Source organism: Leucoraja erinacea, chromosome 17 (genome assembly GCF_028641065.1).
Source record: "Leucoraja erinacea ecotype New England chromosome 17, Leri_hhj_1, whole genome shotgun sequence".
In the NCBI taxonomy this organism is placed as follows: Eukaryota; Metazoa; Chordata; class Chondrichthyes; order Rajiformes; family Rajidae; genus Leucoraja; species Leucoraja erinaceus.
Window position 1 is genome coordinate 36,811,537 of NC_073393.1, and position 27,676 is coordinate 36,839,212.

Here is a 27,676-nt window from a genome sequence, read left to right on the forward strand (position 1 = left end):
TGCTTCCTGTAAGGACTCTATCCCCTACTCCCAATTCCTCCGTCTACGCCACATCTGCACCCAGGATGAGGCATTCCACACCAGGGCATCAGAGATGTCCTCATTCTTTAGGGAACGGAGGTTCCCCTCTTCTATTATAGATGAGGCTCTCACCAGGGTCTCCTCTATATCCCGCAGCTCTGCTCTCACTCCCCATCCCCCCACTCGTAACAAGGACAGAGTCCCCCTTGTCCTCACCTTCCACCCTACCAGCCATCGCATACAACAGATAATCCAACGACATTTTCGCCACCACCAACGGGATCCCACCACTGGCCGCATCTTCCCATCTCCTCCCCTTTCTGCTTTCCGCAGAGACCATTCCCTCCGTAACTCCCTGGTCAATTTGTCCCTTCCCACCCAAACTACTCCTTCCCCGAATACTTTCCCTTGCAACCGCAGGAAATGCTATACTTGTCGCTTTACCTCCCCCCTCGACTCCATCCAAGGACGCAAGCAGTCTTTCCAGGTGAGGCAGAGGTTCACCTGCACCTCCTCCTACCTCACCAATTGCATCCGCTGTTTCAGGTGTCAACATCTCTACGTCGGCGAGACCAAGCACAGGCTTGGCGATCGCTTCACCCAACACCGCTCAGTTCGCACTTTATTTCTTTTAATTTCAAATACACTTAATTCGAGAAATAAATATATACAATACATGATCATTACAAAACTCCATCCGACATTCTCGGAGACTATACATACATTCAATACAGTTTCCCCAAATCACAATTTTACCCCACACCTTTGCCACTCATGTGGCCCACTGGCGTGGAATCCCTTCCCTTATTTTGAGGGGCGTCTCCATCACACCCTGCCCCCCATGTTCAGCAGTGGAAAGAACCTCGACTGTGGTCCTCTCCCACCGAGCCTCTGCACCAAGCTTCAGTGTGTCCCTCAGCACGTACTCCTGCAGTTTGCAGCAGGCCATTCGGCAACATTCCCTGTCGGACATCTTGCTCCGCTGGGTAGTCGCACTAACAGTTCGCACTAACCAACCTGATCTCTCGGTGGCTCAGCACTTCAACTACCCCTCCCATTCCAAATCCAATCTTTCTGTCCTGGGCCTCCTCCATGGCCAGAGTGAGGCCCAGCACAATTTGGAGGAACAGCACCTCATATTTCGCTTTGGTAGTTTGCACCCCAGTGGTAAGAACATTGACTTCTCCAATTTCTGATAGTCCCCCTTTCACCTCTCCTTCCCAGCTCTCCCACAAGCCTTCTGTCTCCGCCTCTTCCTTTCTTTTTCCCGCACCTCCCCCCCTCCGACATCAGTCTGAAGAAGGGTCTCGACCCGAAACGTCGCATATTCCTTCTATCCATAGATGCTGCCTCATCTGCTGAGTTTCTCCAGCATTTTTGTCTATCTCCTAATTAAAGGTACACACACTATCTTGCCTTCTTCACAATAGACCCAGGTGCTCTGCAGTTGGTAAGAATCAATAAAACGGCAAATGTTGGAAACACAAAATAAAAACAAAAAAGTATGGAAACACTCAGCAGATCAGGCAGCATCAATGGAAAGTTTGGGCTAATTAAATAATGCCGGTAAAAGCATATTTCTGTTATAATACTCTGCAGTTAATGTTTTTCTTTCCATAAATGCTAACCAACCTGTTATGTTCTTTGCAGCATTTTCCATTAGCCCCCTGAAGGGTGCTGCACTATGCACACATTAACAGCATTAACAGCCTTTTCCTATATCCAGAAACCCAGGCTCAATCGTTTAGAAATAAGCAACTGTTCTATTGTCAACACTGCTTTTCTTATGTTGCAACTCCCACAGCAGTGATATAGCCTTGATCAAAGTTACAATATACTTATTAACAATAGTGTAATTGTCAATTCTGGTTCTTGATAAACTCCTGTGATTAAGCTAGAGAGAGTGTGCAAAAGTTTTTGCCTGGACTGGAGGGCTTGCGTTAGAAGGAGAAACTGGATATTCTAGGACTATTTTCCCTGGATGGAATGCGATTGAGTGGTAATGTTACAGAGATTTGTAAAATCATGAAGGACATAAATAAGGTGAATGACCAATCCTTTTCCCAGGCTGGAGGAGTCTAAAACTAGAAGGCGTAGGTTTAAGGTGAGAAGAGAAAGATTGAAAGGGAACTGAGGGGGTACGTTTTCAAACAGTGGATGATGAGTATATGAACATGCTGCCAGAGGAAATGGTCATGGAGGCTACAATTACAACTCTTTCAAAATATTTGGGCAACTGATTAGAAAATGTGTCATTGATGTAGGGATTCATATTCAATATCATGAGCACCAGATTGGGATGATTAAAAATCTTCTCGTGCTCAACTTGAATTAATCTTTGCCAGTGATGGATAGCCTTTTGGGATCAAATGGAGAAGTGGTCTTAAAGTCTGCCCTACTCTAATGTGAGTGGTTCAATTAAGCTTCTGGTTAAAGATAATCCAAGAGTGTTCATAGTGAAGCAATTGAAATGGTCAGGAGAATGGCTGGGCTTTCAATTGTTGAAGAAAGTCTGTCTGCCGGTAATATGTTAAAATTTGTACTTCTCACTTGTCAATGGAAAGTCTTGAATCTTGATACTTCACTTCCTACTCGTTTCAACTGGACGGGCTGTTCCATTATTGGAGAGGTAATGAAGGGAGCTTTAAACCGTAGAAACATTGATATATCGAAGGACCATCATAACAAATTATCTGTAAGCAGTTTACTTGAGAGTAGATTTCACTTCATGGCACTATTAACTACTTCATCTATCATCAACTAATGAGGAAGAGGCTAATAAAATAACAGGAAGTCACCAAAGAACATAGACCAACTAGTTATGAATACAGAAGTTGTAGTGGATAGCATTTAAATAGTAAGGTCATCCAATTTGGAATCAAGAAAGACAAATCAAAAATATTCTCTTAATGAAGAGATCTGGACTTACAGAAGAGAATAAAGCTAATGGAATGGTAAAAAAAGTAATGAAAAGGACAAATTAAATTGTAACCTCTATGTCAAGCCAATATATATAGAAAACTTCTCACTGTAGTGAAATTGGCCTTATACCAATTTATGACCTTTATTGACATTTTATGTTCGTCCTTTTTCATACATATGTAAAAATCCAACCAAATGTTGATCATTATGACAAGAGTCCTGTCCTACAGATATTCTTTCTACTTATCTGTAGAACTGCAGATGCTGGTTTAAATCAAAGATAGACTGAAAAATGCTGGAATAATTCAGTGGGACAGGCTGCAACTCTGGAGAGAAGGAATGTGTCACTTTTCGGGTCGAGAAGTCTCGACCTGAAACGTCACCCATTCCTTCTCTCCAGAGATGCTGCCTGTCCCGCTGAATTACTCCAGAATTTTGTGTCTGTCTTCATTCTTTACACCCTTAGCTTCAATCCCTATGATAAAGCTAAGCCCAGACTGGCTCTTCCTGCACAATGGCTAAAGAAAGGTCAGCCATATAGAATTCAAAAAATGTTACGCCCCATACACCTTTTACATTTTATTCATCCAGTGTACATTAAGTAATTGAAACCTCACCCTAGTGTACAGATCAGACATTTGCTTACACATTTGCTCCTTTTCAATTCTCCTTAGACTGTTTTGGGGTTTAATTGAATTTCCAAGTTTTATCAACCAGTTAGCCAATGGTCCCACCAAAAAGGTTTTTATATACCTCCGGGCCTACAACATCATGAACAACAAATTAATGGATAAGAAACATGTGTACAAAAGGATTAATTATTGAGTTTCAGAAGCCAGATTCCCGAGTTTTAACCCCCTACTCTGGAGTATCAGTAAACTCTAACTTTCATGTATTTTACTTTCATGCTTTCTCGAATTTATGGTCAATGCTGACTGTTACCGTCCACGAGTATCCCGTGGTACCGTGTACCCCGTAGCTCTCAAATATGGTCCCAAAAAGAAAAGTAGATGCTTGAAAAGCAAAAGAATCCTCTTGTAATTCTAGATAACTGGCTACAAACCATCTGTTTTAGTGTCATCTGCAAACTTACTAATCATGCCTTGGACATTCTCATCCAAATCGTTGATGTAGATGACGGGCACAGCACCAAACCCTGAGGCACACCATGAGTCACAGATCTCCAGTCTGACAAAACTACTTTCCACCATCTCCTTCTGTTTCCTTCCATGAAGATAATTCTCCATCTAGTTAGCTAGCTGTGCCTGGATCACATGCCATCTAACCATCCAGAGCGCCTTATCATGCAAAAGCTTATCAAAGACCTTGGGGAAATCCATATAGACTATATCAATCGCCCTATCCTCATCACCTCTACAAAATACTGAAAGCATATCAGTGAGAGACAATATCCCACGCATAAAACCATGCTTCCAATCCCTAATCAACCCCTGCATTTTCAAATACATGTATATCTTATCCCTCAAAATCCTCTCCTGTAGCTACCCTGCCATAGATGTTAGGCTTACTGGTCTATAGTTCTGAGGTTTTTCCTTGCAGCCCCTCGTAATTTTTTGACACACAGCTGCCTTTCAGTTTTCTTGTACCTCGCCCATATCTACCAATGATTCATATATCTCAGCCATGGCTCTGCCAATTTCTTCTATAGCTTCCCATAGTGGCCTTGGATATATCTGATCAGGCTTGGTAACTTATTTGCATTTGTTTTTAGTATATCCAACAAATACGGACGGTCCTTACGACATCACCATTAACTTTCCCAAGTTCCCAGTCTTCATGTCTTTCTCCATGGCAGAAAGAGTGGAAATATTCATTGAGAACCTCACCCATCTGCTGTGGCTCTGCACATACAGTGCCCTCCATAATTTTTGGGACAAATTATTTGCCTCCACAATTTGAGAATTGTAATAGAAAAGATCACATGTGGTTAAAGTGCACATTGTCATTACCAAGAAAGGGTATTTATATACATGTTGGTTTCACCATATAGAAATTACAGCAATTGAGCATGCCTTTTATATGCTGAAGAGAAAACTGAAGGGGACTAGCCACCCCCCCCTCCTCCCCCCACCGTCACCATAATGTTTGGCACACAGCAATGTCATGTACATGAAAGTAGTTATGTTTAGTATTTTGTTCCATATCCTTTGCATGCAATGACTGCTTGAAGTCTGTGATTCATGGATATCACCAGTTGCTTGGATGTCTTCTCTGGTGATGCTCTGCCAGGCCTGTATTGCAGCCATTTTTAGCTTATGCTTGTTTTGGGGGCTAGCCCCATTCAGTTTTCTCTTCAGCATATAAAATTGGATTCAGATCGAGTGATTGAATTGGTCACTCAAGAATTGACCATTTTTTAGCTTTGTTGCTTTAGCAGTATGATTGCGATCATTGTCTTGCTGTAGAATGAACCGCTGGCCAATGAGTTTTGAGGCATTTATTTGAACTTGAGCAGATAGGATGTGTCTATAAACTTCAGAATTCATTACGCTACTACCATCAGTAGTTGTATCATCAAAGAAGATAAGTGAGCCAGTACCTTCAGCAGCCATACATGCCAGGCAATAACACCCCCACCACCGTGTTTCACAGATGAGGTGGTATGCTTTTGATCTTGGGTAGTTCCTTCTCTTCTCCATACTTTGCTCTTGCCATCACTCTGATATAAGTTAATCTTTCCCTCATCTGCCCACAAGACCTCTTTCCAGAACTATGGTTGCTCTTTTAAGTACTTCTTGGCAAACTGTAACCTGGCCATCCGATTTTTGCGGCTAACCAGTGGTTTGCATCTTGCAGTGTAGCCTCTGTGTTTCCGTTCATGAATTCTTCTGCGGACAGTGGTCATTGACAAATCCACACCTGAAGAGTGTTTCTGATCTGTCGTTCAGGCGTCAGGTGTTTATTAAAGAGAGAATTTTTCTGTTATCAGCTGTGGAGGTCTTCCTTGGCCTGCCAGTCCCTTTGCGATTAGTAAGTTCACCAGTGCTCTCTTTCTTCTAAATGATGTTCCAAACAGTTGATTTTGGTAAGCCTAAGTTTTGACTGATGTCTCTAACAGTTTTATTCTTGTTTCTCAGTCTCATAATGGCTTCTTTGACTTTCATTGGCACAACTTTGATCCTCGTTGATAAATAGCATTAAAAGTATCCAAAGGTGGTGGAAAGACTGGAGGAAAGACTGAGAGCTCTCATATACCTGCATTCAGGAGGCATTTAAACACACCTGAGCAATTACAAACACCTGTGAAGCCATGTGTCCCAAACATTATGGTGCCCTGAAATGGGGGGACAATGTATAAACACTGCTGTAATTTCTACATGGTGAAACCAAAATGTATAAAAATACCCTTTAATAAAATCTGGCAATGTGCACTTTAACCACCTGTGATTTTTTTTTAATTACAAATCTCAAATTGCAGAGTACAGAGGCAAATAAATAAATGATGGGTCTTTTTCCCAAACATTATGGAGGGCAGTGTAGATGACTACTTTGGTTTCTGAGGGGTTCTATTTTCTCTCCAGTTACCATTCCCCCCTTAATATACAAGTTCAGATGATCTACAAAATCTCATTCATCCATCATTTCCGGGTTTACTGAACTAAACTAACTCCTGATTAAGCAGCACGTAGAATTTGAAGTTATCATCCTTCTTTCACGTCTCCCCGTGGCCTCATCGCCTCTGAAAAACTCTGAATTTAGTGCAGTCCTGCAATTCTGGCTTCCCTGATTTTACGCGTCTACCAGTGGCAGGCAAACCTTCAGTTGTTGAAACTCAAAATGGAATGTCATCTCTCAGCCGTTCTGTCTTTCTACATTACTTGCCTACCATAAGATGCACTTTAAAAGTTCTTTGACCAAGCTTATTCATAATCTGCTTAAATATTTATTTATTTGGTTCAATGTCAATATTTGTGAAGACCTTAAAGGGCCTGCTAGCATGTGGGTAGCGCGTGGGTAGCGTGTGGGTAGCGCGGGATTGGAGTGGTGTGGAGTGATGTGGAGTGGCGTGGGGGAGTGTGGACTTCGTCCTACACTAAATCTTCGCGCGCCACTGGCCTGTCGCGTAACTGACGGCCAAAGTGGGGCAGGCCCATTAGACACCTTACTCCAATTAGTGCTATATGACTGCAAGTTGTTGCATCTAGAAGTAGATGTAACATATTTGATCATAATTAGCTAATTGCGCTACAGCATTAAAATTGTTTTAGACTTCTCTGCTGCATGATTGAATCGTGACATTGAAACTGTGGACAAGACACCAAAGTGATTTTGAATGGAATTAAACAATGAACAACAGGAGAGATGTATCCCTGTCGGAAATATGATAGGGCCATTTCTACTCAGAGTTAATACTATTGAAAACCATAACTCAATTGCCTATTGACATTATAAATTTGTAATTGAATGCAATGCATTGTGTTTTTTATTCAACAAATATGATTAATTTTGTTAAATCTGGTAAAATATAAATGAAAGCAATATTGAGAATTATTCAGTGCAGACAAATAGATTAACAATTTTAAACTAGTGTTATAGAAAATAGAAAATGGTGTTATTTATTTTCCAAAGTGCATTACTTAAATGGAAAATGGATTTCTAGTATTTGTAGCTAAAATGTAAAATATTTTTTGTATTATATTTCAATGTCCTTATAATAGATTGTCTAAACTAAAATTTATTTTGAGTGTCACCACTCCTTTTGGTTGCTGTTCAGTTAGCAGCGTATTGGAATTGTATACAGGCGACACGAGAGAAATACACACACCAAATGCACATGTCCTAAATATTTGTTCTTCCTTTATTTATTGCCACTTTTCATTCACTCATTCATGTTGATTCATTTGACTATCCTTTGCTAACAATTACTAAAGTATACCTAAAATTTAAATGGTGTCTCCAATGCAAAAAAAAAGATTATTTCGATTACTCTGTGTGTATCGCAAAGCTATGTGTTTTTTTGTGACTGACCTGGAAAATCTTAATGATCTTGTTTTTAAACCTTATATATCAGTTATGTGTCATAGAGATACAGCCTCTCTTGGCCTTTTGTCTATCATCAGAATTGTCCTTTGCTGTATTAGAAATGTAGCATTGCCTGAGGCAATGAATTGATGAACCTTGTTATTTCTTACTATCTGGCTCTACTAACAAGGGATGGAATTTTGGAGCTTATTAAAACTATCCATGGAGAGAGGTTAATCCTTTTCAGACATTGGGGAAGTAAGAAGAAAAGATATTAGCGCTCATTTCCTTTTAACATGTTAATTTTGCTAATTTGCTTATGCAACTAAAACACATAGTTATTTTTTAAATGCATACGAGAACTGATGTATGCAAAGACTGATTTTAATGGTAGATGATATTGCCAAGAAAAATTAGTATCTTAGAAAAGATTTTGCATATTTCTGTCCTATTAGGCATTTTGCTCTCCTAATGATTTTTTCCTTGTGGACCACATTTCCCTCACTGAACAAAGGCTCAGTTTTACCATTCCACCCCCAGAATGAAGAGTGGAAATGGAGTAAATGGGGAATATTTTTCAGCTTCTACGAATGTTTCGATTAAATTTTTTGATGCACTCGACACAGATTTATGGGTCTGACAAGTTCAGAAACTGCTTGTTGTAATCCCTCCTTAGAGAGGAAAGAAGATGGAGGAAAACCTCATTATTACAGTAAAACAGCAGCATCTGCCACTTCCTATTGGTCATTTATTATGTTCACTTGCATGGACATTACTTAGGGCTTCTTGATGATTTTTATAAAAGTGACAATAACAATGACAAAGATATCTGAATTCTGCTGACCCACACAGAATTTAATACTTCTAGTTGGACTAGCGTTGTAAATTGTAGTGCTGACTGTTTTTCTCTTGTGAATATAGAACCAAAGTAGTTTATCTTAATAAAAAAGATGCACCCAATATAGCTTTTTTTTTCAAATGCGTGTTTAAATTATATTTTAATTGCTTCTTCTTGAAGGTATGTTAAACTTTAATTTGTTATCTAAAATATGGCCAAACCACAAAATTAGGTCAAAATTTATTATGCAAAAATATAGGACTGAATAGTTAAGCATCCGAGAAATAGTATTCCAGTCTATGCATTCTAGTGTTTATTTGTCCATTTTCCCAACCTTGCAACATTTTTCACTACAGAAATTTTATTTTGTTGTCCGGTTTTATTCATTCAACAATTCCAGCAGGTTGTTACATAATTATTAGACTCACTTTGTAGCGAAATCATTTGCATTTGTATTGCATCTTATGTCATTAGTATGTCATAAAGTAGTTTACAATAAATGTAAGACTTTTTAAGTACAATTGCAGTTATTATGTAGGCAAACATAGTAACTAGATTGAATTATAGCAAAATTCCACTATTAGCAAACATGATAGATATTAAAATAATGATAAAATAAACTTTAATGAATAGAGCTCAACATAATGTGTTGATGTTATTCAACGATATACTTGATTGTCTCTGTGTATAGGAAGGGACTGCAGATGCTGGTTTAAACCACAGATGGACACAAAATACTGGAGTAACTCAGCAGGACAGGCAGCATCTCTGGAGAGAGACCCGAAACGTCACCCATACCTTTTCTCCAGAGATGCTGCCTGTCCCGCTGAGTTACTTCCCAGCAATTTGAAATTGTCTCTATCACAGCTGAGCTAGTATTATTTGTGAATAATTTAAAATCTTACCTATGTACAATGGCCAATATTTTGTAATGAGCTGTCATAAAATGGCACTTACCATAAATATTCCAGACAGCCACTCACAAAGCCTTTACAGATTCCAAATTGCAGTTTTACCTCAATGTGGCACCTGATTCAGCGCAGCACCCAAAACAGTCTTTGGTATCAATGGCCTGTGTCATAATTAGAGGGCCCATCAATTGACCAAGGTTCATGAATGCACCAAGCATAATCCTTTTATACAGAATGAATGACTGGTTCCCCAAGTTCTTCACTAATTTGAATATTGAGTTTAGCCGTGTAAACTGCACATTGCACCCTGTTAAGAAGTGGGATATCTTGTCCAGAAACTTAAAATCTGGCCCGTTATGTTAAAATGAGTCGAGTTTTGACAAATATATCACTTGTCTCTTTCTCAGTTACACGCATTATTCATTCAACAGATTACAATTAGGGCTCAAACTAGCAATGTACTGTGATTACAATTGTGCCAGTGTATGTGATGTATATTTAAAATCCAATTTATGACCAATAAACAATGACCTCTATCCTGCATATTTTAATATTTTCTTATCAATAATTCCGTCCATACTTAAAATAATAGAGATGGTTTGGTAATGAAATAATAACAAATGAGGGCTAAAGGGCTTCACATATTTTTACAGTGATGAGACTGTTGTATCATCAATATATCTATAAAGGATTATTGTTGAATCCTTTCATGGTTGTTACTATTATTCTTCACAGCACAGGAGCTGACACACCAAAAGGAGAAAGATTTATTGGTGGAGAACAGCCTTCAAACCACCCATGATCAACTCAGAGATCGTATCGCAGAAACAGTACGACATGAACAAGCAAACCGGAAACTACAGTCAGAACTCAAAGCACTGAAAGAGCAGGCAATTAACAACAAAAAAGAGAGGGAAGATTACAGGTGAAATCAGAAATTGATGCGCTCGTGGTTTTTGGTTAAAGATCAAATGAATTTATGATGTAATCTACATAGATGCAGTAACTATCAATATCAATAAGTGTGAGATAAATATTTCCTGAATGTTTTGAAATATAATTTCCACTGCCTGTGTCTATAATAGAAATTTTCCATAAACTTAAGAAGTTGTTGTTATACTCTCCCACATAAGGTGGTGCCAGATTATTTCCGTTTTGAAAATAACAACTTCCGAGTCTTTCCTACAGAAAAACAACTGCTGCAGAATTTTGTGCATTAAAATATAAAAATGACAATGTATTTGACTTGAAAATGGAAGCTGAATTTTGTATTTTGGTCTTTTCGGATTTTCCTACATTATATCTTTTTCTGAAACAAATCTGGGATAAAAATGATTGGAGTACAGCAATTTTCCACTCCCTTCTCTTCATTCCAAAGCTTGGTTGATCTTTATGTTTGGAAAGGCAACATACTGCAGATGCTGGAATCAAGAGCAAAGAAACAAACAGCTGGAGGAACCCAGTCAGTCAGGTAGCATCCGTGGAGGCAGAGACATAGTTGATGTTTTGATCGACACTCTGCACCAATCCTATCTTTTCACAGACTTTGTGTGACCTGCTGAGTTTTTCCAACATAGTCTGTCCTGATTTCAGATTTTGTGTATTTGTACTTGTTTTCTTTTTGGTTTAATTTATGTATTTTTACTATCCTCTTTTTCTATTCAATTTCCTCTCCTTCTATCCACTTCTTCCATTCAGTCTCTTACCCCATCCCACTCCTGATCTCCTGCTCTTCTCCAACCTCTTTTGCATTTCCTGACAGGCAGCAACCCTGTAAAAAGGAAACAGTCCTCCAGGCCACATGTTCCAGCTACACTACATGCACATATCTCCATAACGTCAGGTCAGCTTCTATGGCTCTGATCCATTCCAGAGCTCATTCCTCAGATAAATATATGAACAAGGGCACACTTCGGGTGGCTCAGCAGTAGAGTCGCTGCCTTACAGCGCCAGAGACCGAGGTTCGATCCTGACTATGGGTGTTGTCTGTTTGGAGTTTGTACGTCCTCCCTTGTGACTGCGTGGGTTTTCTCCAGGCGCTCTGGTTTCCTCCCACATTCCAAAGACGTCAAGGTTTGTAGGTTAATTAGATTCTGTAAATTGTCCCACGTCTGTAGGATAGAATTAGTGTACGGGTGTTCGCGGTCAGCATGGACTCAGTGGGTTGAAGGACCTGTTTCCACGCTGTATGTCTAAAAGCTAAATTTACATTATTCCTATCAATCACTCCTGACAGTTATAATGCCTGAATGGCTCTGACTCATTGATTTTTCCACCAGAATCTTTTCCCTGCAACATTGTGCCTCTTCAGATTAAGCGGGTATAGACCACCTGGCCTCATGCGCCTGCGTAGTAAACCCATTGCTGATCTGAGTGCAAAGTTCATTCGGGGTTCCTGACTATTCTCAATAACTTTTCACTCTCGTGCTTGTCAAGAATCTTTCTACCTCTCTGAGAATCAAAGAGTTTCTTCAGAAAATGGGGCTAGCTGAGCATTCAACTATCAAATATAGGAATGTAGTAAAATTTAATGGGATTAGGCCATTTGGCCTCTTAAACCTGTTCCACCATTTAATATGGTCCTATTTATGCCTTTCTCTCCAAGGCCTTGACCACTTTAATTACCACTACTATATCTAACCCCTTCTTGAATATATCATGATTTGGCATCAACTGTCTTCCCACTGAATGCTCATTTTTAGGTGAGAAAATGTCTAATCTTAATCCTAAATGGCTTACCCATGTTCTCAGGCCCCTAGTTCTAGACTTCCCCTCCACCTGGAACATCTGCACCTAGTCCATCCAGGCCTATCAGAATTTTATACATTTCAGTGTGGTATGTCATCTGATGAAAGGATGGAATGATTGGGCTTGTAGTCACTGGAATTTAGAAGGATGAGATCGAAACATAAAATTATTAAGGGGTTAGACACGCTAGATGCAGGAAACATGTTCCCGATGTTGGAGGAGTCCAGAACCAAGGGCCACCGTTTAAGAATACGGGCTAGGCCATTTAGAACTGAGATGAGGAAAAATCTTTTCACCCAGATTGTTGTTCATCTGTGGAATTATCTGCCTCAGAAGTCAGTGGAGGCTGACTAATTGGATCAGATTCAGATTCAGATTCAATCTTTATTGTCATTGTGCAGTGTACAATACAGAGACAACGAAATGCAGTTAGCATCTCACCCAGAAGAGCGAACATAGAATAATGGAACAGTAAAATATAAATATGTACATACAGTAGCAGTAGTGACATTTTTCCGGCGGAAGGAGTGGCCGGGGGGAGGGGGGGTGACTGGCAACCACCAAGGTGCAGAGTTAAGTTGAGTAACAGCCGCAGGGAAGAAGCTGTTCCTGAACCTGCTGGTCCGGCAACGGAGAGACCTGTAGTTCCTCCTGGATGGGAGGAGGGTAAACAGTCTGTGGCTGGGGTGAGAGCAGTCCTTGACGATGCTGCGCGCCCTTCGCAGACATCGCTTGCTCTAGACAGACTCAATGGAGGGGAGTGAGGAACTGGTGATGTGTTGGGCAGTTTTCACCACCCTCTGCAGTGCTTTCCGGTCAGAAGAGAGTTAGATAGAGCTCTTCGGGCTAGTGGAATTAAGGGATATGGGGAGAAGGCAGGAATGGGGTACTGATTGTGGATGATCAGCCATGATCACATTGAATGGCTTGAAGGGCCGAATGGCCTACTCCTGCACCTATTTTCTATGTATCTATGTAAAATGCTGGAATAACTCAACGGAACAGGCAGCATCTCTGGAGAGAAGGAATGGGTGACGTTTCGGGTCGAGACCCTTTTTCAAACTGATGTCAGGGATGAGTGGGGCAGAGATAGATTGCAGTCGGAGACAGTAAGACTGGTGGGAGAACTGGGTACGGGAGGGGATGGAGAGAGAGGGAAAGCAAGAGCTATTTTAAGTTAGAGAAGTCAATACCGCTGGGGTGTAAGCTACTCAAGCAAAATATGAGGTGCTGTTCCTCAAATTTGTGCTGGGCCTCACTCTGACAATGGAGGAGGCCCAGGACAGAAAGGTCAGACTGGGAATGGAAGGGGAATGGCGTGAATTCACAGCTTTATCCTGCGCTACTTAATCCAAGGGCGAGCGAACGAGCGGACAGACGGATGAAAGCAACGGTCATACGGGTGGAATAGAAGACATTTTGGGTCGAGACAGAATATGAGGTGTTGTTCCTGGAACTTATGTTGCAACTTGTATCAGCAGCACAGGATGCCACAGAAGATAGGTCAGAGTGGGAGTAGGAAATGAATTAAAGTAGCTGGCAAACAGAAACTCATGCTCCCTCCTGCAGACTGAATGTAGGTACTGTGCAAAGTGACCATCAATCTCCATTTGGTTTCTCCAATGTTGTATGCTAGATTGGAAAGACCATACGTAAATCACTGCTTATCCTGGAGAAGCTATATTGGTCTCTGAAGGGTGACGTGGGAAGATGTTGCATTTTCCTGTTATCACATGGGTAAACTGCCATAACATGGGGTGAGTTTGGGGCCAGAGTCACAGAGTGATACAGTGTGGAAACAGGCTCTTCAGTTCAACTTGCCCAATCCAGCCAATATTTCCCAGCTACACGTCCCACCTGCCTGTATTTGATCCATATCCCTCCAAACCTCTCCTATCCATGTACTTGTCTAACTGTTTCTTTAACATTGGGATAGTCCCAGCCTCAACTACCTCTCTGGCAGCTTGTTCCATACACCCACCACCCTTTGTGTGAAAAGGTTACCCCTCAGATTCCTATTAAATCTTTTCCCCTTCACCTTAAACCTATGTCCTCTGGTCCTCGATTCACCTACTCTGAGCAAGAGGCTCTGTGCATTCTACCCGATCTATTCCTCTCTTGACTTTATACACCTCTATAAGATCACCCCTCATTCTCCTGTGCTCCAATGAATAGAGTCCCAGCCTACTCAACTGCTCCCTGTAGCTCATGGAACGATGTTGTCAAGCTGGAAAGGGTACAGAGAAGATTTACGAGGATGTTGGCAGGACTGGAGGATCTGAGCTATCGGGAGTGGTTGATTAGGCTGAGAAGATTTACGAGCGGACAGAGGATCAGTGAAAGAAGCAAACTTTTCAAATGCTGGTAGCATGGGGGAATACGTGACTGGTGATAATCTTTTTGGAGCTGGTGGAACTTTTGAAGGAATCCTGTCATCCAAGGAATCAATACGATGAACCTACACTTCATTGCTTTCACAACAAGAATATACTTCCTCAGACAAGGAGACAAAACTGTACCCAATACACAACATATGGTCTCACCTTCTACAACTGCAATAAGGCATCACTGCTCCTATATTTAAATTACCTGGCTATGAAGGCGGACATCTCATTTGCTTTCTTAATACTCTGTTATTCCTGCATGCTTACTTTCATCAACTGGTGTAAATGTCTCATTGCACATCCCCTCTTTCCTGCTCTATCACCCTTTGGATAGCAAGCTGCTTTCCTGGTTTTCTCTATCAAGGTGAATAACCTTACATCTAACCACATAATAACATATCCACTTAACATTTTCCCAACTTGCTCAACCTATCCAAATCACATTGAGCCTCTCACATCCTCCTGTGCATGCTCCCACATAGCTTTGTGTTGCCCACAAACCATGTGATTGATGCTACACGGGTTGCTGGGATTCCAGCACTGAACCTTGCAAAACCCCATTATTCACTGCCTGCATTTAAAGAAGAGGATAATGGGCTTCTTTACTGCCACTCTTTATTTCCTGTCTGCTGGATGCCTGTCCATTAGCCTCAATTGTATGTGCATTAGTTGTGTGGGATCTTGTTCAAAGCCTCCAGGTTTATATCTCATGGTTTCTTGTGTACAATACATGAGGATTTGCCCAGGTACAATATAGGTAATTCCTCACGTGGTCTAGGTTTTATTTGTGATCTACGCATAATGTGGATTCCAGACAGGGTGGCGATATTTTCCTGATTTCCTTCTCACAATCTTGATGGGAAGTGACCAAAGTGGGCAATTTGGAAAGAAGATGAGATGTTTTTTGGGTGAATACACATCTCGGAGAATTGCTTTTTAGTTAACATACTTGTTTGGTGAGGCCCTCTCCCCCTCCCCTTCCCCCTCCCCTTCCCCCTCCCCTTCCCCATCTCGCTCTCCCTCACCCTCCCCCTCTCCCTCTCCCAACACCACACGGACGAAGGAATGCATATATTTTGGCACGATTCGTATCACATGGCTTTTTATAGCTTACTAAGTTTTCAAAATATGAATATCTTGTGCAATATACCATATTAATTCAACTTGGGGGCACAAGAGTCTGGCGGGTGGGGTGAACTAAGGTAAGAACTAAGTGAATTCTACTGATTTCAACTTGATTTGTTTTAAATCTGTATTTTAACCACAGACCTAGCATTTCAGAAATCTCAAATGTAATCAATTACCTTTGTTGTTTATATTATGAAATGCAATAAAACCATTTTGGTTCAAGTACAATGTCACCTGCAGCTTTTAAGATTCGCTTTATAGCAATAATGCAAGAGCAAGTTGCTCTTGGAGCAGAATGTGAGTGATGGTAAATGAAGTGATTTTGCTGGCCATTTGACACACTGACTAAGAGGTCCAATCCATTTCAAGGAACCTGCTTACTTTGATGTCGAGATTATAAACATCGTGTTGGCACTGCCTATTGGCACTGTTAGCTGATATGTTCAACCCACCGACCTGTCAACTTCCCAATGCCCCCGGTTTGGAAGTCTCTGAAAAAGAGTGTGTTATTTTACTGCCAGATAAGAGTAGGCAATTTAATAATCAGTGAAGTATGAGAACTTCCATATTTTGTAGTATGAATATCATTCAGGACAAGCCACTTATTCCACCTATTGCTTTAAATATTTTCTTTGTCTTTGATCTAGGTCGTCCATTTAATTAAGGGTAAATAGATATACTCTCAATGCCTTTAGTTAAAGTGTTTTAATAATTTGGAATATTTCAACCATAAAATTAATAGTGTTCACATCAGTGGATTATCAGTAAAGCAAGCTGACATCTCCGCTGGAATGTTTACCAATCATCACTTAAGAAAAAGGATGTCTGCACAGTCAGTGAACAGAGGTGTTAACGACATGAAATGCCAATAGGCATTAGCTAGGATTAGCAATTAAGTGATGGGAAGAAGAATAAACTGGGTATTTGTCAAACATGAAATAATTCCTTAAGTATCTTCTGCCACAAGCCTGGGAAATGTAATTGCTAGGGTATTGATCAGGATTTATATTGCCCTCGTGGCATGGATGGAAGAGAAAGCAACTGGAAGGCAGCAATATTGATTATCCATTCCAGGAGTTAGTGGTTTGTGATGTCTGTTGTTGTTGGGGCTTTTCTCAGTGAAAAATATTTCCTTTGACAGAATGAATGAATAAATATAGTGCTGTATGAAAAATGGCTCTTGTAATATTGTAGATAGGCAATTTTATCCATGATATTGAACATCACTAGGAATACACATGAAACACTATATTGTAACAGAATTATCCAATAGACTTTCAAATCAATGATTTTCATCTTGATGCACAGTAAGACTGAAATACATTTAAAACCTTTTTAGGATAAACCGTTTAGCAGAAGTATTAAACTGTAGAGAAACAGTTCCTCAATCCATCACAAAATAGTGGATATTCCACTCAACAATATTGACATTTTGAGAGAACTGGCCAATGTCCATCAAAAGAACAGCATTTTAAAGACCATGCATTGCCATTATTGGGTACTCAGGCTGGCTCCTGGTGAAAAACAAATGCACCAGAACAACCTGCTAACTTTAGGATGCTGCTATGAGCAAAGTTGACCCTGTTCTGATGTGACTCAGGAGACAGGTACTTTGACGGAGTTAATATGCAGTGTTAATTGAAGATGGATGGAAGGGACAGGGATAACGTGGCTTCCTACAAGGACATATACAAGTCTAGAGGGCAACTCTAATCATAGACTAATCAACGTGTAATTTAAAGAAGGAAAAAAAAGCAAACCAACAATGTAGCCTTGTATTTTCCCTATCACCTACCTGTTCTGTCCACATATATTTAACCTCTCAGAGCAACTATTGTTTGTCAAGTCTGTAAATTGGTGAACTTCAAACTCGAACATGAAATTAGATCACTGAAAATATATTAGAATTTATATCTTAGATGTAAGTGTAAGAAACAGCTGGAGAAAGCCATTCATCCCATTGTTCCTGGTCAAAAGATGATGATTTCACTTCAGTAATTTCTTGCACTAATCCCATAATTTGTGACTCCTTAATATCTAAAAGTCTGTCAAGTTCTGTCATCAATATACTCAATCACTGAGCTACCACAGCACTCTCAGACTGAGAATTCCAAAAATCTATCCCTGGGTGAAGAAATGTCTCCTCATTTCAGTCTGAAATAGCTGATTTAATGTTGCTTGTGTTTCCACCCATTGCTCTCCCTTCTGTGATAAATGCTTTCAGATGTTTCTAAGAATAGGAATTTGGTGGATCCACATTGATGTTTATTCCTTTTACAAAATTCCCCAAACAGCATGAAAACAAGGTGATAAAACAGTGGAAAATCAAAGTTGAGGTATCAAATACCACCTAACCCTTTAGAAAACATATGGTGTACTTTCTGCATAACTTATCATATTCAAACCCCTTGAATAAGCAAATAAAATGTTTTTGCACAGCAGGACAATGTATCAGCACATATAGGTATGTTTTATTAATTTTAATTTAAATGAACACTGAGCTCTTATTTATTAAGACCCCTTTAGTGGTCAGAACTTCCATCTTTAAGACAGGACGCAAACCTGAATTTTATCTGCCCTTTTTAGTAGATGTATGTAAGTTTCATGGCAAAATTCAAATAAACAGCGGAAGCTCACAATATTATTGGGTATATTTAATGGACCTAATTGCTACCAGCCTCTCTCCCCACCCATGATTTTTTTCTATGGCTGTAGTTCAGGTTCAAGTGAACTTGAACCATTTGAACCAGAACCCACCATTTGTAGCTCCAAATGGTCTTTGTGCTGGCTGCTGCAGTAATCCCATAAAGGGACATTTCCCTTTGTTTGTTTTTAACTGCCTGGTTCTGATGAAAGTTCATCAACCTGAAAAACTTATGGGCCTGTCCCACTTAGGCGATTTTTCAGGCAACTGCCGCCGACTGTAAAGTTTCCGGCAATCGCCTGAAAGAACGGCGACTGTCAGAGTGGAACACACACACATCACTTCCTTCACCAGCCCGTCATGCAGGCGGGGGACAGGGCAAGCGGGGGGAGCGCTGTCTGAGTGAAATTCACACGATGCAAGGCCAAGGTGATACAGACACACACTGTGATGAACAGGAAGGTTGCCGCTGTAATTAAGACTGCTAAAGCACAGTGTACGGTAAGTCCTTTAAAAGAGGGGGGGAGAAGGAGTGGAGGCAACTTCTAAGAAGTCAGAGTTACATGGCTGTGAAGCTCGGCGGACATTTAACATTACCGGTCGGTTATCCTTGGTTCTGAAAACTACCACTTACGTTTTTTTTTTCCCCAATGAGCCATTGAAATTCACCGGTCAGCACCGGCTACAACCTACGAGAACCTTTGACCTCCTGATAACCCACTAGGGCCTCCTGGCGACCCACCTACACCATGAGAATTCTCGCTACTCTCCATGGCGGCTTCATTCTGGTCGCCGCTAATTTTTCAACGTTGAAAAATTTGCGGCGGCCATAATGAGGTTGCGACTTGTCCCCAGAATGCGGGAACTCCTCACGACCATGACGGCGACTCCCCGGCAACCACCCACGAACATGTGGCGACCATGTGGCGACCGCATAGTCTCCTGCAGTCACCTAAAAAGTCGCCTAAGTGGGACAGGGCCCACAAGTCTCCTCAGATGTTGCCTGACTTGTTGAATACTTATAGCATTCACCCTTTTGATTTCGGATACTCTAGTTATTTAGTCACATTACTGATGGTGCAATTTTGGTTTGTTCCACCATTTAATGAAGTAGTTTTATTTACTCCCTGATAAACTTTAGGCTTACATTCTACAGGTTAGTTTTTTAAATTACCCTAAATTAAGACATCCTCAGTCACGTCCTCTAATAAATTTTAGGTAATATTCCAAAATAAGTAAGCAAATGCTAATGCGACGTGTTTATACCCAATCCAGTGTTATTTAAATTTAGTTCAAGGTCAGTCAATTTGACTGCATATATATTCTTTGCATGAGAGCTTGGCTGTTATTTGGGATGCTGGTAGATTGTCAGGTCTCATGTTTTTGACCCTATAGCAACAATATTTATTTCCTCTTCTCGCATAACTTGTTGGTCTGAACTCTCCCCCAACAAGATAACTTCAGGAATATTTCCACTCATTCCATGTACAGGATTGATGGCTAACTGTGCTCTTATTTCTCTAGCTGACCAACTTATCTTCTGAATCCATTCCATTATTAATGCTCTGTGCCTCTTTGTTCTTCATCACTGTCCTGATCGTCCCTCAAGCAGCCAGATCTCCAACTCGATGCTAGTGTTGTGGCTGGGCTGTTTAATATTGCTGGGCTGTTTAATATTGCTGGGCTGTTTAATATTGCTGCTTGCAAAGGAAAGTAACTGTGTTGAGCTATCAACAGAACATACTTTATTGAAGGCAATAACTTCTCAAATAATTGCATTATTTATACAGCAGTGTGTCAAAAGACATTGCATATGGTTCAATCAGTTTCCCAAAAAGCATACCTGTAAGCTCTAAAATCGGTCGCTCAGTGTGGATGTGCAGCTAGAGTAACGAGCAGTGAAGTGTGTTCCTGATTGGGAGTGGCGTTGATCGGCTCAATGTAATTACACATGTTTATGTATTTGTTGAGATCTGAGAGTCAAAGGCTCTTTCTCTAATTGTTCTTGGGAACAGCTTGGTGGGCAACCTTCAAGATCTGGTGCAGGCCTTCTCGTAAAGATACCTGATAATAGTTCCAAGATTTAGGTACAGGAATAATTACAGAACAACATTATATTTCCAAGTCGAGGAGTGTGGCTCTGTAAGAAACATAGAGATGGTGGTGTTGCATTATGCCTGTAACACGTGTATTTCTTGGTAAATGGTCCCATTGACAAGTGCCATTGAATTAGCCTGTGTAAGTAGTGCATTTTGTGAATGGTACATACTGCTGTGCCTATGCACCGATGGTACAGGGAATTAATGTTTAGGTTGGTTAATGGGTTACCAGTTAAGCAGGGTATTAAGCATCTTGACTGTTGTAGGCGTTGCATTCACCCAGGCAAATTAGGTCAAATCCAGGCAAGGTTGGCTCCTGATGTGTGTCATAGATAGTTAAGTCACATACTTCAGGATATTGGAACTGTGACTTGCTCTTCAGTTTATACTCAACATTTTAAGATGTTTATTTATGGTGGAGGAATTGGTGATAAAGTGTCAACATTTTCCCTCACTTTATTGATGATTGAGAGTAGTCGGATTGGATAGTAAATATCAAGATTGTATTTCTCCAGCATTTGTCAAACTTGGGGAATTTTCGACATTGTTGAATAATTGCAACTGTCTTGGGATCGTTTGTCTAGAGGCACGGCTAATTTTAGAACACAATCCTCTGGAATACTGTTTGTTATATCCAATGCCTTTGGCAATATCAAATGGAATGAAACTCCGTTGGAAGGATTTGATACGTCTGAGCTGTTGATAATGTATTAATAATGATTTATAAAGTATATTATAAGCTATTTGCACATTGTTACTTGAGAATGTTGCATTTGACCGTTGGAATGCATGCTAGAGATATTTATTTTAATGGATGAAACTTAATTTTGATAGCAACCAGAGTTCTTAATTTATTTTCATTAATGTGCACAGGATACAGATTGAAAAACTCAAAGCTGAGAATGTCCAGAGTAAACAGGGTCATGAAAATGCAGTCAAGGAAGGACAAATGCACCAGCAATCAATCTACAAGAAGGAGGTAGAAATCAATAGCAGCAGAGAACAAATCAAAATGTTACATGACCAGGTAGGCAAACAACATCTCAAAAGTTTGCAATCTCCTCCATTCAACCTTTGTGTGAATAAAATTGTATATATGGATTATATTGTATTTTTAATCATGACATGATATTTACTGATATTCACAGAATACAGTATGGTACATTTCTTTCAGACCAAACATGATATTTGTGAGATTTAAATCTGTACGTGGGCTGTAGTTAGCCTTGGATTCTCAGCAGCTTCAATCCGCTGCCACTAGCACATGATGATAATCAGTTAGAGACAGGTGTGCTTATTAAAAGAGGGCCTGGCCAACTTTAGGTGTGTGCCATGGAGGCCTACAATGTTGAATGCAGTCGTACTGGGTAGACATAGAAGGAATGGTTAAGTCCATGTGCTCCAATATTTTTTTTTTCCACCATCCTTCTTAAGTATAAGACAGGGAGTTAAAAATGACCCAGAATTTTTATGTGAACTACGTTTACTCACTTCATATTTTGTCTTCAATTAGATTCAACTGAGGGAGGAGGAGCGCAACCAAATTTATGAAAAATTAAAATTAGAACAGACTAAACTACAGGAGTTACACAGGCACTTTCAGAAAATGAAGGATCAAGTAAGACAGTTGGAAAGAGAAAGTGAAGAACAAAATGCAAAGTTGAAAGCCAATGTACTGGTGGTAAGTGGAGATTATTAAAATGTTTGCACCATGTATTACAAGCATAGTGTAACATAAAGAGATGGATATTTAGTAGTAAATGTTTAATGCATAATTCTGAACAAAAAATATTTTAAGTCCCCTTGCAGATTCAGAAATTGCATTAAATGTATTGGTTCACAATAGTACGGTAGTAACCAATAGAAGGAGAGTCATATGTCTATCATTAATCGTACCTTTTAAAAAGTTATGCAAATGGAATTGAACCAGGATTCAAGATTATTGGAGAAATATGGACTCAATGATGTTGACAGTTTGCAAGGATGGCAGTGAGTTGAGCTCTTTTAATGAGCAGTTGGTTGCACTGTTCCTGGACTACTTCCGAATCCAGTAGAGAGTGAAAGCCTGGACGTCACCGCCCACCTAGCGGGTGTGTGGATCAATGTCTGGAATGTGCTATCTGGCCTGGAGGTGGAAGCAAATACCATAGTGGCATTTAAGAGACTTTAAGATAGCAACATGGGTATGCAGGGATGGAACCATATAGATCACATTTAGTTTAGTTTTGTTTGCATCCACATCGACCTAGATCCCCATACACTAACACTATCCTAAACACTAGGGACAATTTACAATTTTGAACCAATAAATCTGTACATTTTTGCAGAGTAGGAGGAAACCAGGGCACCCAGGAAAAACCCACAAGGTCACAGGGAGTACTTAAAAACTCTGTACAGGCACCACCTATATTCAGGATCAAACCTGGGTGTCTGGCGCTGTAAGGCAGTAACTATTGCTGTGCTACTGTGCTGCCCATAAACCAGCAGGGGCAGTTGAGTTTTTGTTTCTACCTGTTCACTCTAGCTCCATGTTATCTCATTTTCTCATCCACTCCGTACACACTAGGGGCAATTTACAAAAGGCCAATTAACCTATCACCCTACCACATCTGTGAGATGTGGCTGGAAACCAGAGCACCCAGAGGAAACATGCAAACTACACACCGAGGTTAGGATTAAACCTGGGTCTGTGGCGCTGTGAGGCTGCAGCTCTACCAGCTGCGCCACTGTGCTACTTTTAAATGCGCGCAGAGGAAATTATTTTAACTTGGCAAAGCCATTGTGGGCCAATGGGCCTGCTCCTGTGCTGTACTATTCTATATTCTATGTAACCATTTTAAATAACCAAATGTATTGACTATATGCAGGCCTGGATTCTAGTTCTCAGGACTTGGCTTCTGGCATTTATAGTCATAACTATCCAGCTTGTGCGTGGCATAGAGCTCTGCTGTCCCCCTACAATTATAGGGCATCCGTGTAACATTGCATCAATATCATAGGATGATGCAATAAAAATCCACTAGGTTTGTGTGATACAGTTCTTCAGAGTTTCCTCAACCAGAATACATTCTAGAACATTAACTACAATGGTGTGGCTGTAATGCACCTCCACTTTAAACAGCACACACCATTTAAATGATGTTGGTTAATTGTAAGTAATGCTAATCACTGAAGACATGCCAGTATCCTGCAGGGTTCTCAGCCAATGAACAGCACAATTGGACTTTGTATACCCAGGACTCGTATAGAGGCAACACAATATCGCCATCATTAGATCACACTTTGCAATTTATATGCCTGTTTCAACTGTTTCTAATTAAGCACCTTTAGACAAATTAATGCCTTCTGCCTTTTAAATAATTCCCAAAACCTCTACTATGCTTCTTCCATCCACCTCTGCAAATGAAGCGAAAAATACTACATCTGTACAAGATCGCTAGTCCCATGTTCTCAATTCCATTGTAATTTTGTGCTTTAGGAAGTCCCACCCTAACAAATAGCTGCTGGAAGTTTCTGATGCTGAATAATATTATCATGTCCTCTAATCCACACATATGCATCCTCTCCAACCAATTGCATAAACTTCACATAATTCACATTTGCTTTCCTTAATAATTGTAACAACAGCTATTTATTCAGAAATATTTATTTGCATTTGATATTGATAACAGCCTAGAATTTCCATACCTGCTATAGTGCAATGAATTTCACTAATATTAAATACATGTTTGAACAGGTTGCTAAAGGTTAAATAAATAGACGTAAATGTCAATAATGAAAACTTCTAGTCCTCAACCAAATGTCCTCTTGAGAGAGGTTTACATTTAATTGAAAAAATGATTATCTTAATCTGCAGAATAGATCTGAATATATTTAGGTTTGGCACCAGAAATGAAACAAATTAACCCCTTCTCATTCCTGTTAATCTAACAATATATTATTTTGCTATTCTTTATTAAAATGGTTTCTGTCAGACTGTTTCATAATAATAAAAGTTATAGATTATAGTGTAATATTTTACATACATGTTTTACAACATACAATGGTTTACAATTGAATAGTCAAAAGAATTTAATATTAATTGAAATTAAAGATGAATTTTGAGAATGTTGTTCATTGAATATTGATTTGTTCGGAAGCTGCATTGAGTTCTGATTGCTTATTACAATTATGCTTTGATGGGATTATTTCCTTCCCTGCCAAAATACCTTCCTATTGACTATTACATTATTGAGGGTTTTACATTGTACATCAGTAAATGTGCTTAAATGCACTAAACATTCAATTTTCTCGGCACATGACCATTTTTACCGACCAAGCAAGCCATATCTGTTTAATCTGTTTCCAAATTTAAGCATTGCATAAGAGATGAAGCAGCCAATGACTGCCATTTAGTAATCATAAACATTCTACATCGCTTTATTTATTTTTGCTTAGTTCTACAATTTTAGTTTTAAATTTAATTACATTGATATGCTAAATTTCAAGGAACAAAGTTGACCTAGCACTTATCTCAAGGAACAAACAAAGTTGACCTAACACTTATCTCAAGGAACAAACAAAGTTGACCTAACACTTACTCCACCCATATGGCACTGGTATCCACCTATCACTTGTGTAGGAAGGAACTGTAGATGCTGGTTTAAACCGAAGCTAGACACAAAATGCTGAAGTAACTCAGCGGGACAGGCAGCATCTCTGAGGAGAAGGAATGGGTGACATTTCGGGTCGAGACCCTTCAACTCCCCCTCCCATTCTCAATCCGACCTCTCTGTCCTGGGTCTCCTCCATTGCCAGAGTGAGCAACACCGGAAATTGGAGGAACAGCACCTCATATTCCGCCTGGGTTGCTTGCGTCCGGATGGCATGAACGTTGAATTCTCCCAGTTTTTCTAGCCCTTGCTGTCTCCTCCCCTTCCTTAACCCTCGAGTTGTCTCCTCCCATCCCCCCGCCCTCGGGCTCCTCCTCCTCCCTTTTTCCTTCCTTCTCCCCCCACCCCCCATCAGTCTGAAGAAGGGTTTCGGCCCGAAACGTCACCTATTTCCTTCGCTCCATAGATGCTGCTGCACCCGCTGAGGTTCTCCAGCATTTTTGTGTACCTTCGATCTTCCAGCATCTGCAGTTCCTTCTTGAACACTTATTATTATGCTGCCTGTCCCGCTGAGTTACTACAGCATTTTGAATCTATCCACCTATCTATCACTTGCCAAGCTTTGCCCCACTCCCACCTCTTTTCCGGCTATCTTCGCCCTACCACTATCCGTCTGAAGAAGGATCACAACCCCCAACATTCCTCCACAGATGCTGCGTGACCTCAGATTCAGATTCAGATTCAATTTTAATTGTCATTGTCAGTGTACAGTACAGAGTTACTCCAGCACTTTGTGTTTTGCTCAAGGCACCATATTGTTGAACAGAAGAGTGACAGAGTGAGTGTCAGGAGCTGTGCAGCCACTAAGTTTTAGGTTTATCTTTTACCCAAATTCATAGAATTTACCCAAGTGGAGATATCAATAAATTAAAATTCACAATATCCCTAACATTATAGATATCCATAAGTTTAATGTATTTTTCAAAATAGCTGGATTAGGATGGCTCTGAAAGGCTTATCTGCAGTTTGATTAATCATAAATATTTTAATTGGGAATATTTGTGAGAAGAGTCACAAGAAGCAACAAAACGCGACTGCTAAATTGATCATTCAATCCTTTCTGTTCCAGCTGAGGCAGAAGGAGGATCATATTTTGAGTCTTGAAGATAGTTTAGCACACTTGCAGAAGAAGCATCAAGCTCTGTTCAACAAACATAAAAACAGTGAATCAGAGTTGCAACTTGCCCAAAAAAATCTTTTGTCATCTCACAAACAGAACAAATATTATGTTGAAGAGGTAAGTCAGCATTATTACACCGTTGTGTCAGTGATACTGTATATTGTAGTATTATTGAAACGTGCTATAATAAATTATTAATCGTTGTCTATGTGATACATAAAGGAAACGCAAGCAATGGACATTACAGGGTCAATCCAACTTTCATTCTTTTTCTTAAATTTATTTTATATTCCAAAGTTTGCCCCCATCAATGTGAAATATTTGTCCAATGTATGTATCGAAACTTCCAGATAAGCTAGATGTTGACATTTGGATGAAAGCTACCTCTAATCAATCCTAAAATACGTTTGAATCTCAGAAATGAGATGGGTCTCCAAACTCCAAAATGGCCATTAGCAAGTTAATTTCATGGATCGAATCAAACTGACTAACCACCGACAGTTCGATAGGGAATGTAGGCAGTCATGCAATTGGGCCTCAGAATGTCTTGGTCTTCTGTGTACCTCTGGAACTGCAGGTCGAGCCACAGCTGGCTTGCTGCTATGTTTAACGTATTCTGCTGCTGGATTCACTATTGAGCTCTGCAGTGGAACACTGGCATATGGACCAAAAGTCCTACCCTTACTCTTAATTTTAAATCCAGAAAAAAATCCTGTGAAGGGGGCTAAGCGCAAATGCCGGTAAAGGTTAAGTACCTGTGCATGGGGTAGGTCAAACCAGCGTAATAACAAAAATCAATGACTACTTTTTGCGCAAGTACAATTATATTGATCTTGAAAACCAGCAATCCCTGTACACTAACACTATCCTACACACACGAGGGACAATTTTACATTTACAACAAGCCAATTAACCTACATACCTGTACGTCTTTGGAGTGCGGGAGGAAACCGAAGATCTCGGACAAAACCCACACGGTCACGGGGAGAACGTACAAACTCCATACAGACAGCATCGGGATTGGACCTAGGTCTCCGGCGTTGCCCTTGATTCCGTTAGCACTAAGCTATATATCTAACTCTCTCTTGAATACATCCAGTGAATTAAACATCGAAAAATAGAAAATAAGTGCAGGAGTAGGCCCTGCGAGTCAGCACCGCGAATCAATATGATCATGGCTGATCATCCAAAATCAATAACCTGTTTCTGCTTTCTCCTCATATCCC

At 40.2% G+C, this 27,676-nt stretch overlaps 1 protein-coding gene across 1 annotated transcript in view; it reads left to right on the forward strand.

Moving 5' to 3' along the window:
* The window catches only part of LOC129705407 (putative leucine-rich repeat-containing protein DDB_G0290503), a 558,220-nt gene that overhangs the window by 460,561 nt on the left and 69,983 nt on the right, over positions 1 to 27,676 (forward strand). The window contains exons 31-34 of the mRNA XM_055648958.1: positions 10,411 to 10,600; positions 21,552 to 21,705; positions 22,192 to 22,359; positions 26,400 to 26,567. Coding sequence (XP_055504933.1) covers positions 10,411 to 10,600; positions 21,552 to 21,705; positions 22,192 to 22,359; positions 26,400 to 26,567 — 680 coding nt within the window. The remainder of the gene's footprint in view (positions 1 to 10,410; positions 10,601 to 21,551; positions 21,706 to 22,191; positions 22,360 to 26,399; positions 26,568 to 27,676) is intronic.